This window comes from Anthonomus grandis, chromosome 7 (assembly GCF_022605725.1).
Source record: "Anthonomus grandis grandis chromosome 7, icAntGran1.3, whole genome shotgun sequence".
Classification (NCBI taxonomy): Eukaryota; Metazoa; Arthropoda; class Insecta; order Coleoptera; family Curculionidae; genus Anthonomus; species Anthonomus grandis.
The window spans coordinates 7761963-7774327 of record NC_065552.1 but is presented as its reverse complement, the minus strand read 5'-3'; the positions used below and the strand labels follow the sequence as shown (position 1 = coordinate 7774327).

General features: G+C 30.4%; 1 protein-coding gene across 2 annotated transcripts in view; it reads left to right on the top strand.

Annotated features, from left to right (window-relative positions):
• LOC126738137 (gamma-aminobutyric acid type B receptor subunit 2-like) overlaps positions 1 to 12365 on the top strand; it is a 332160-nt gene that overhangs the window by 197618 nt on the left and 122177 nt on the right. Inside the window, exons 10-11 of one of the 2 annotated variants that reach the window (XM_050443311.1) lie at positions 3384 to 3536; positions 3617 to 3733. In XM_050443311.1, the coding sequence (XP_050299268.1) occupies positions 3384 to 3536; positions 3617 to 3733 (270 nt within the window). Of the gene's footprint in view, positions 1 to 3383; positions 3537 to 3589; positions 3734 to 12365 lie in introns of both variants that reach the window. The other variant, XM_050443309.1, reaches the window with a different exon arrangement.

The following is a 12365-nucleotide window of genomic DNA, read 5'->3' as shown; positions in this document are numbered from 1 at the left end:
CTATCTGTAATAGTTATCGAGTTTTTTACACTTTTTCCTTATTTTGCCCTTAAAATCCACAATAGTCGCGTTTTAATTTAAAAGAAGTTTGCTTAGTTGGCCATGGAAATAACAATTGCACAAAAATCAAGCAATTACTTTGACAGAAGATTTAGTGTTGTCAGTTTATCACTAAAGTGAAACATTTTTGCATTAAAAATGAATTTTTTGAAAGAGGATATGGTGAAAATGATTTACTGTTTCAACCGTTTGGATGCAATTGAGGTAACTTTACTGTTTATTGGCAAGCACAGTTAGATAATTCAAAAATCCACTGTTAACAGAATCACATGTTTTTATGTAGGTACCTACAGATTATGCAAGAATTATCTGATAAAGATTTTGCTAAACGTTTAAAGACGTTTGAAAAACGGAACGGATTGAAAAGTATTTTTAAATTTGGCATTTTATTAAATTACAACAAATTTAATTATACCAAAATGTTCAGAAAAGAAATTTAGTTTAAAATTTACCAAATAATAAAATCTTTTCGAAACGAATAAAATTAAATTTAAAACGAATTCGTTTAACAAAAGAACTGCTTACTTTCTGTAACATTTCTCTAGTTACTTCTTGAAAAACATTTCTTTGCTTCATGTCGTTTTTGGTGGTAACAGGCCTTTGATAAACCCAATTTTTCACAAACACCCACAAGAAAAAATCGAGTTTTGTGAGGTCAGGAGATCTGGCCGGCCAAGCAACCTCTCCTGCCAATCCATTTATTTCGAAAATGGTCATTTAGATGGGCCCTCACAACACGACTAAAATGAGGAGGCGCTCCATCTAATTGTAGCCACATTCGTCTTACTGTTTGTAACGGTAAATCATCCAGCTCTTCTTCGAATTCATTTTGCAAAAAATGTAGAAAGTTCTGACCGTTCACTGCCCCATCAAAGAAATATGGTCCAAGAAGCTTTGTACCAATGATACCAGCCCATACATTAAGTGACCATCTATGTTGATGATCCAGTGGTATCACATGCCTTGGATTTACATCGTTGTAATAATGAAAGTTGTGTCGGTTTACAAATTCATTTTTATGGAATGTCGCTTCATCAGCGAACAACACAAAGTCAAAAAAGTCCTGTTGCAGTTGGATTTGATGCAAAGCCCAGCGGCAAAAGTTTCGGCGATTAGCAAAATCTTGATCGCTTAATTTTTGTACAAGCTGTACGTGATATGGATGAAATTTATGTTTCCGGGTGATTCTATTAATAGTGGATTTTTTAATGTCCAACTGCCTTTCAATTTGCCTACAAGAGACATGCGGATTTTCTACTAGGGCTTGCATAACAAGCATTTCATTTTGTGGATTTGACCCTGTTTTTTGTCTTTGTGACATTTCATAATTTAAATTTCCAGTTCTTTCAAATCTCTCCTTTAGTCTTTCAAATGCCAATCGATTTGGATGTCGTTCCGCATCCGGATATCTCTGTGCATTAACTCTGCTTGCCAGTAAATAATTTTTCTCACTTGCACTCAAACAGTAAATCATTTTCACCATATCCTCTTTCGAAAAATTCAATTTTAATGCAAGAATGTTTCGCTTTAGTGATAAACTAACAACACTAAATCTTCTGTCAAAGTAATTGCTTGATTTTTGTGCAATTGTTATTTCCATGGCCAACTAAGCAAACTTCTTTTAAATTAAAACGCGACTATTGTGGATTTTAAGGGCGAAATTAGGCAAAAGTGTAAAAAACTCGATAACTATTACAGATAGGTATAGGATATGCTTAACAAAAAAGAAAGCTTATCACATTGTAAACATTTTAAGATAAAAAAATATGGGTCATTCCATTTGAAAAAAATAAGATAAAATATTAAATATTTCACAAACGGGTAAGTTTTGGTATAGACGATGCTTGATAAAAGGCATGCAGAATTTTTAAAGCAATCCAAAAATGCAATAAAATATAGGGAGTTCTATTTAAATTAAAAAAGTTGTGTATCATATCACATTTATGAATTACCCTGTATATCCAAAAATATTTTTATGTTATGAATATATACCTTAGACAGTAAAGTAACTTTGTATAAAATTTTTTTTGTATCACTGCATAAGGAGCTATCGGGATTATCGCACTAATGGGATACCCTGTATAATATTAATATTATATAGGAGTGAGATTAGCAAATAATTGTTTTATTCATTTATAAGTTTTAAAGGATAAGATAGTTACTCTCCAGTTAAAATAGTAACTTATCAGTATTTTGATGTGAAATCAATGAATAACGTAATTTTATATATTTAACAGCTAATAAGCGTTCCCTTGCTGTCTTAGATAAAATATTTAACTCGAGGTAATATTAGTAAATAGGCTAGTCTTAGGGCTCTGAAACGTTAATTTTAATAATATAATTTTTATATTATATTATTTTAATAAGTTTTTATCTCCACAGTGACTTTAAAGCCTGTATTATGCAAAATCAATGGTATAATCCCCCAAAAATATTATTTTATTACTTATAGTCCTTAAAAAGATAAGTTATTTATCACTGCAGTGATTTCCTTGTTTTATTTTTAAGGATATTATCAAAATTTGGTTGTATAATATTTAATAGATTTGTAACGTTTTTTTACACATTTTTTTCTCTCCTTTATGGTACATAATATTTATTAACAGTGAAGACATTGACAATGAATAGCAGGGATCTTATCAGTGAATTTTATTTATTTTGTAACGAGACATTTATTTCAGGAGTAATATAAGAAGTATAGGTACAAAAATTTTCTTTCCTTATTCTTTAGAAAATGTAAAAGAGCAGTGGTTTATAAGGTTAATCTTCAAAATACCAATTGAAAAATGATCTTGAAAATGATAAATTATTTATTCTTACCAATTAAAAAGTTAGTTTGTTCTTTTTTTAGTTTAAAAAAGTTATAATATTATCACATCAGTGATTTTGCTTCTTTTTGTTTTTTTTTTGTTTTGTTTTCTTAAGATTGTTGTAGTGTATCTGTAAGTTTTTCCTATGACTAAAGAATGATAAATTAATTATCATCACAGTCACTTAAAATATTTATCTATAGGATTTTAGTTAGAAAGTTTCTTTTCCTAATAATTTCAACAGTGATTTTTTTCATCATGGTTCCTGACATTTTCCTCATGCTCTGTTTATGTATCACAATCTGAACCCATTTATATTTGCTTAAACTAAAAAATATCCGAGCAGTGATTTTCTTTTTATATCTAATTTTTGGTTTGCAGCCTGTAGCGTATCAGTGGTTGTAGTATTGACTATAAAAAGTTGATTTTTTTATAACTTATTACTTTTGACAAGCAAACTCCTACTAGCAGCGATAAATATAAATTTTACATTAATTTCCCTTAAATTTTCAGAACTATTTATCATGGAACAATTCGACCCAAGCACATACATATGCGCCCAAATGGCCGAGAACAGAACGAACGTCTCACTGAACCCTTGGGCTTACATAAGTTGCTTCTATGGTCCACAGACACAAGAACTACCTTTAACATTACTTATCACAGGTAAAAACACAAAAATGTATTTGAAAAAATCATAAATTTTTTTCAAATTTTAGTGATAAACGGCATTATATTTATCACAGGAGTACTGGGCAATATAGCAGTTTGTATAGTGATAATAAAACAGCCCACGCTGCATACCGCTACGAACTACTACTTATTTAATCTGGCAGTCTCCGATGTTACACTCCTTATATTTGGTAAGTTTCTTATGTCTTTTCAGTACTAAGGAGTTTTAGTTTTATTGCCTAATAAGGGTTATTAGAAATATTCCTACCTTTATTTTAAATTTAAAGAACAAGCTTAATGACTTATCCATCCTAAAAGTACACTGGAAAGAGTAAATATTAAGCTATAACAAACCTTAACATTTAACAATTGTTTGCAATGTTACAGTTTATTGTTTGTTCTTTTTGCAGAATATAGGTTTTTTCAACTTTCAGAATAAACTATTCTTAAGATTATTCCCAAGTAACAAAGTAGTATCAACGGCGTGACATTATTAACAGTGAATGAAGTTCATACCACAATTACGAGTCTCTTAAAGACACTGGACCTAAATTAAGAACACATTTAACATCTTTTGGAAAACATTAGGCATTAAGAATCAATTGATGATTATTAAACATTTTGACCTTTAAAATAAGAAATTATGATCTTCTTAGCAGCTTTCTCCATCTAATAACTGATGATTTTAACATCAACTGAACAGATAATAGTCAAATATGATTCTGTCTATTCTGACTCAACACAACCTCTCTCGAGGATCATTGACTAATTAGTTATTATTTAAAACTCTATCAGACAATAAGTAATTTAATTCCTAGTTAGATTTTTTAGAATAAAGGGCTCACAAAAAATATGAGATATTTCCAAGAAAGCCTTATCATGGATATCCTCCATATCCATGATAGACCTTCCCCGTAGCACTTTACTAAAATCAGTGGTTTTTACTTCTTCTAGGACTCTTTACGTCAAATATAATATTCTTTTTCATTTACTAAATCACGACCGAGTCCTAGCAAGTTATGCACTATTTCTTTAAACAATTTGGCAAGTCTCTTTGCCTATATCTTCTACTCCTTATCAGCCTGGATTTAATGCAGCCAAGTACTTATAGATTATTTTTTTCTTTAACTTGTCTTTAACACTGTTTCTTAGCATTCCCTAAACTGTAGCTCAGAAGATCCACAAATGGATGAATTATGCAGAAAGGACTATAGAGCGCGCATTCTTTAATTATGGTACTCAGTGTCAACTAATTTACGATGCCAAGTAGTTTGATATATAGATGATAAGTAGTAAATGAGCTGCAATTCCTCTAGCAGAATAAGATTAAGCTCTTCAGAATTATATCCTGATCCCAGGAAAATAGAGCTACAGAAGAGCTGTAGTCTTGCTGAGAAGTTAATATGGAACTATACAATGAGGGTGCATAAAAAGATACATAAGAGCGAACGGAGCATATTAGAAGAGTGACTTATTTATATACTCATCCTTATATTCAGTGGCACAGCAGTAGGTGGCAAGCTAAGGTTAAAAAGAAGTTTTAAGGTTTAATCTGGCTAGAAGAAAAAAATAAAAAAGCTCATGAATTTAGAATCTCGAGTAGGTTATTGTGGTAGGTCATTGATGATAAATAAATGATAAAAGAAAGGTGTTCTTGCTAAAGAAATAACAAAAAATAGAGGATATATAAGAATGATCCTGAAATTGTGGTCAAAGTTGTTATAGTAGTTGTCGGTTCAACGTTGATGTAGCAGTATAAAAAGGCCTTAAACAGATTGGGAATGTACAAAATGGTAAGACTAAGATTATAGGCTTATAGCGGACATGTTGAATATATAACAGCTATTCTAAGTAAAAATAATATTCACTATTAAAGGAAGTTCTTCCATAAAGGCAAAAATAATATTTTCATCAGGAAATATGTCCTGAGTTTGGATGTGTTTAAGACATTTGTAACCATGTTCTTCGCAAATTTTAAAAATTGTTGTATTTGACATACCGAATTCCTGTCCAGCACATCTGATAAATCGTGGTCGGTCCAATTATTGGGCTTCAAAAACCATTTCATTTCGTTCTTTTTTTGAACCTTTTAGACAGACCGTTTTTGTTTATTATTGCATTTATTGCAGTCGTTAAGGCGCAACATTAAATTTTTGGAGTGCAAATAAATCTATACACTCTGTGTTCCAATGGCAGCCACAAGTATAAACAGCCATGTCGTATTAAAATAACGCTTTTAGTTTTAACACTAGTGCAGTCACATATTTAGAATGGGCACGAATTTAGGGGTTATTCTATGGTTACAGAGCAAATGTACAGATTATAATGTCCAGTATTAATTTTCGACCAAGCGGTGTTTTATATTATTATACCTTTTCGTGCATAACTTTAATGGATATGATATAATTAAAAATATTTTTTAATACTTAAGGAGTTATGCCTCTTCCAATTCTGATATTTACCCTATTCTGTTTGTGGCCTCTGGCAACCTAGGTAGTCATGCTGTTAGTTTGATATCATAATACCATCGTAGTGGTCGCCGTCCTTTAGGTCTCTTGAAGACATAAGATCCATTTATTAGTACTTTCTTTCTATCTCTTGACATATATCCATTGTATCACTACTTTAACTTCGCCTTTCATACAACTGTTGTGACCCAGATATATTCCTTCATTCTTTCCAATTTGTGGTTTTCCACTTGATTATGCCTTCCTTGGTATGTATTATTTTCGATTTATTGATATTTATCCTCAGTCCAATTTTTAGAGACTCTAAATACTCTAATCTCAATCATTTTCAACTTATATAGGATCTTTTTCCATTATGATTATGTTACCTGCATAACGTACATAGGTGGCTTATGTTTTGAGCATGCCCATTAATCGCATTTTGACCAATCCCGTGTCCTAAATACGTTATCCAAAGCCAACGTAATCAATTCGAGTGATAGACTGTCGCAGTCTAACTCCTTTTTTCAGTAGGACCTTATTGATTTTCGTATTTAAGTAATATGTTGCTGTTGCTTTGTTGGTAGTCTCTTATATTAGTTATGATTCAGATCTTACAACTATCCAGGATTTTACCTTGTTAGAGACAATCGTTAATTAAAATTGTTATCAGTTTTATAGATTTAGCACCTCGTTTAATTGGATTATCATCTTCTCCGGGTGATCTGTTGCATATTCTTTAGGGCTTTCATTACTTCTGCCTAGGTAGTTCTTCAATCCAACTTTCACCTTTTTCGTTTCATCATCGTTTGATTCTGTACTTTGGATTCGTATAAGTCTGAGTAGTATTTCTTAATAATTTTTTTAATTCGACTTCAATTTTAGTTTGTGATAACATTACTGTCAGTTATGGAGAAAATTAGTTTTTCCCCATTACATGCCGTTGTTTTTATGTATGGTTTCGTTTCTTTGTTGGCCTTCCTTTTCTTTTTTATTATTTCTTATTTGTTTTTTTAATTAATTTGTTTAGTGCACATACTTTATTGTTCTCTTTTTCTTTTCTTTTATTCATTCTCGATATTCGAGTGTTTTTATGTTGATGAATGTATTTTCTTTGTTGCTTCTTGTCGAAAGCGCAACTTTTATTTGAACGAATCGGTTGTCGTTTCCTACGTCAAATAAGTTTAGCAGCACAATATCCTATATTATGTGTGTTTTGGATTAAAGAACGGCAATCAGTTTCGATCTTTGATGTTTTATTAGGGCTGATTCAGGTCAATATTTGAGACGTAAGTTTTTTATATAAAGTTTAAGAGTGCTTTTGCTCTTTCGTTTCGATTGCCAAAACTATAGTTTAGTACCAGATTCTCAGACATAATTATTACGTATATGCATTTCTCACTTTGAATAGTTGTTCTTACATGGTTATAAAACATTTCAACTTCGTCATCGGTTTATATGTAGTGGTATGAGAAAATATTTGAACAACTTTCAATGTAGCTGTCTTGTATCTACAAGACACAGTGGCTTACGTTACTGTTAGTAAGTAACTTTCTAGTATGTTATGTTGCTTATATTATACTCCGATAATGCTTTAACGTTTTCTTAAAGTTGTGGTGGCACTCTTGTTTTTACTAGAAAAACCAATTACTGCATTGCTACCACCTTTAAACATAAAATAGTTGTTTACTTTCAATTAAATAATTGCTTAATTTCGCATAATCCATCCAACATTTAATTTTTGCGATCTCATATTGCATTTCGTCCAGTTTATCGTTATTATTCCTGGTGAGATGTTTTCCGTTGTTTTATAACAGCCCGGTGCTACCCGGTGATTTTTAGCCCCTTCTTTTCTTCTGAATCATAGATCTTATTATAATTAATTAATATAATTAAAATGAAGCTATTTTACATTAAATTTCTCGCATAACTTAAGCGGACCTTTACCTATTTAAAATTTTAAAAATTATGGTCTTAATTTTTCTTAGTTTTATTTCACAAAAACGCCTAATTATTTTTTTCTTTACCTCTGGAATGATCAAATTTCATGAATAACTTAAGCGGACCTTGTACTATTTAAAATTTTAAAAATTATGGTCCTAATTTTCCTTAGCTTTATTTAACAAAAACGCCTACTTATTTTTTCCTTACCTCTGGAATGATTTCAGTTTCAAAGAAGTTGGTATCATATAATAAATTAACTTAAAAACAATAAAAAATCACGAACAGACTTAAATTTAGAAAAATTAATCCTTACTTTTCGCATGAAAGAAAAATTAATTCATTTACTTTTCCAATTTTTCACAAAATTCAATTTGGTTGGCTATGCAATCTATTCCCCGACGTCTAATCCTTAAGAACCTTAAGAATCCTTATTTGAATTTCTTCTGGTCTTAACTAGAATGATCCTCCAGAAAATGTCTTTCCAGGTTAATTCCTTGGTAATAATATATTGAAATTTAAATTATTTTCTGATTTTGTAATTTTGTAATATACTTTATTATAATGAGAATACCAAGTTGTGCAAAATGTAATATTGTCAAAGCATTTAGACAATGGCGGTTAATGAATCAAAAAATAGCGTTATGGAAAATACTAGAGTTACCGCTAGTGTTTAAACCATTTATTTATTAGTTAGAATAAAATACATAATTATGGAGAAATTTAACATATTTTTTACTAAAGCTGTAATAAATTTTCTTATTATAATATCAATGAATACGATGCAATTAAAAAATATTTTGTACCTATTAAATGCTATATAATTTATATACGTGCTGTTCGGTAATGGCATTAGCATGATTTAAATTGATTATTTGAATATTCGTATTGATCTTCCAAGTAAATTTTGAATAACCCGTATATTTAAAAGCGTATCTGCTCAATAACACCAAAATTCCTTATTCTCCTCCTAAAATTAACCAGGAAAAGAAGTGGGAGTGTGGACAAATATTACAAAAAAAATAACTTCGTGTATGACCAGAGGGCAGTTGCATATTTTGGTGTGGTATAACTCACTAGTACTTAATCTCAGTAATTAATCTCGTAAAACGTTAGCAAAAGTATCGCGAGAATACTAGCCGATAAATGGAGTGACGGGTAGCACAAGTGTATTTAAAAGATAGGAATCAGCAACCTATGGCATAAATATGGAGTGACTCCTCAAAATTGTAATACCAACATACTCTCAAATAAAGGGACGAGGATAATAATTTCAGGCTCAAAAAGTAGCTTTGTTTCAAATTATCTACTACTTTCAGCTAAAAATATAGCAGATTCATCCCACGAGACACTAACTCACAACTTTTTCTCTAATTTTATACCTAATATATATTTATTAATTCTCCATAATTATTGCTCTCACTCCCACACGTTAGGTATTTGCAAATGTATACGATAGCGTTCCATTTTAATTTCTTATTAATTTTGTCATCGCCTTTAATAAAACGCCACTCCCTTTTCGAAGAATTTTCAATCTAGCGCTACTTTAGTTTAAAATAGAAACGAGCAGCTATAAGATATTAATTTGAAAAATTTGTGCTTGAAGGTAAAATTTATGTAAAAGTGTCTGAATCGCTTTAAGTTATTAAATCTAAATTCAATAAAAACCGATTAAAATTTGAAGCGAATATGAACTCATAGCAAATTCGATTGACTTAGTTTTAGATGTATATGATACAAATACAAAATCATTATTAATATAAATAAATCTTTAAGTGTCATATTCTTGATGTATAAAAATACAGTACAAAATACAAAATATGTTTTAAATAAAAGAAATATTTGGGCTTGAAGCATCTTCATCGGATTTTTCTTGCCGGGGTTTCACTTGAGATTGCTTTTTTATAAAATTATGAATTTTCATCATTAACATTTTTTAAACTATTTTTATTGTGTAGAATAAAAATATGCGATCTTTCAAAAGAACATTGAAAACCGAACTCACAAATTTTACTTTTTCTTGTACTGTCGAACTTGTACATATTTTCTTAAAGGTTTTTCTATCGAACGAGAAAATGGTTGATGATGAAGAAGATGGTTGTAGGAGGTTTTTATCGCCCTTCACGTTTAAATATTAACAATATATTGGTCGATGTTAAAAATATAATAAATAAAATTTTTCTCTATTTTGATATTATTCTTTTGACAATATCTCACTAGTCTCTTTTATTAACAATAAATATATTTATAATAAATATGGCGGTATTTCCTTTAAGGAAATAAGCGATTAAAAGCTTGTATTTATTAAAATACTTAATAAATTTATAGAGCCCCTAAGTCTACTCCGCCTTTTTTTCAATATAGTGCATTTGATGAGTTTGCGATTTGATGAACTTTTTAAATATCTTTAAAAATTAATATCTTTTATATTAAATTACATAAACAATTAATATCTTTAATAATTTTAATATTTCTCTTTTTAATAAACATGGTCTAAATTAGGAGGTCGGAGCAGCAAAATCTGGGGCGTTTTGACTTATCAGAGATTTTCATATACTAATAATAATAATAATAGCAATAATGATAATAATAATAAAGGTCTTTTTATTTAGGAAAAAAAATACAATTACAAAGTTAATAGTTTAAAGGCGAGATTCAGCGCACAAAGATTCAGATATCTAAATGCCTATTCTTCCATCTAACTTAATTATCTATACTATACTAAATTTCAGCAAAAAAAAAAAGAAAATCTGACAGTATGTACGCCTACACAAGGAAAAAAAAAACAAATTCAGCCTCGCAAACAAAACACTTCACAAAACAAAAGATACAGTCTATTATATGTATGTGTATCATAATATATAGTCTATTACATTAATTGTTTTTATTATCATCATCGGAATAGAGAAAAAAAGTAAAAAAACGAAACACCCACTAAATTATTCTTTATTGTTCCTGCACTAATTTCTTAAAAATGTATTTTTTTAAAGAATATATGCTAAAAATGTTTTCGGTATTAGTTTGGCAGCTTTTTATAATTTGATAAGAAAATGATTTCTTATAAGTTTCGGTTGAGTCAAGCGGTGTTGGCCTTCCTTTATACCGGGTATTAATATTCTGAACATCTGTGCGAAATTTTATTTTATTCTATAAGTAAGGTAGAGATCTTAAATTAATTATTTTAAAAAACATTGAAGATCCTTCTGCGTGAAAAATCCTTCTGTTGTGCATAGTCAATCACCTGGTTATCTACTGGTTTTCTTAAGCTTGTGTTTTATGGGAGTGCGCTTGCTTATGCCATATATTAATCTAAGGCACGCATTTTGGAGTTTCTGAATTCTACTCTCTTCGGCAGTTCTCAAGCATGGACTATACACTGCATCACAATGATTAAGCTGTGATAGGACCAGCGAATCACACAGTAGAATATTTGTTTTCCTATTTAAAACGTAACGATGTGGATAAATATTTTTAAGGTTTAAAAATCCTTTTTGAATACATTTTATTACGTGCTGCGTAAATCGCAGGTCATGATCCAGAATCAAACTCCAGTGTTCGACGTGTTTTATAGGCTCGTTATTGATATGAATTAATTCCCTATAATAATGTAAAAAATTCTTACGGCTACCCTTGCCCCCAAACAGCATAAATGCTGATTTCATAGAATTTAATTGTAAGCAATGATTTTTAGAAAACTCGTAAACATTAGCAAGGTCAAAATTAATGGCAGCCACTGCTTGGGAACTTTTACCTGGTTCAAATAAGAGATATATTGGAGTATCATCATAACAGTGCTGCTCAGATGATATGAATATTTTTGCCATGTTTGATATATAAATTGAAAAAAGGATTGGCCCAAGGATGGAGCCTTGGGGCACGCCAGAAGAAATCTCTAAAAAACCAGAATCTACCCCATCATAAGAAACAGCTTGATACCTATCTCTAAGATAATTCGCAATCAACGCGCATGCCTCCTTCCCTAAACCAACGAGAAAATGACAAAACATTTATTAAAAGATCATAGCTGAGAGTATGAACGGCCTTGCTCTAGTTAAGTATTACCAGTAATGTTAGTTTATTGGAATCAAATGCTGATAAAATATCATCAGTTATATATGCCAATACCGTACAACAGCTGTGGTTCGATCTAAACCCTGATTGTGTCACTGGTAAAATTGAGTTGTCTTTAACATACTTCTGAAGCTGCATTTCCATTACTTTTAATGCAGAAGTAAAAAGATAAAGCATGGCAAAAATATAAAAATAGTAAAATGGAAACTGGTTACAGTTATTATAAAACTTTATATATCTTTTTGTCAGGCAGAATGTTTTACCTAAATTCCGCAGTTGAAAGGACGTATATCACTTGGTCAGAAGGAGGAAGAGGAGTTGTTCACCTAGAAAAAATTCACCAAAATGAAGTAACCAGTCTCCA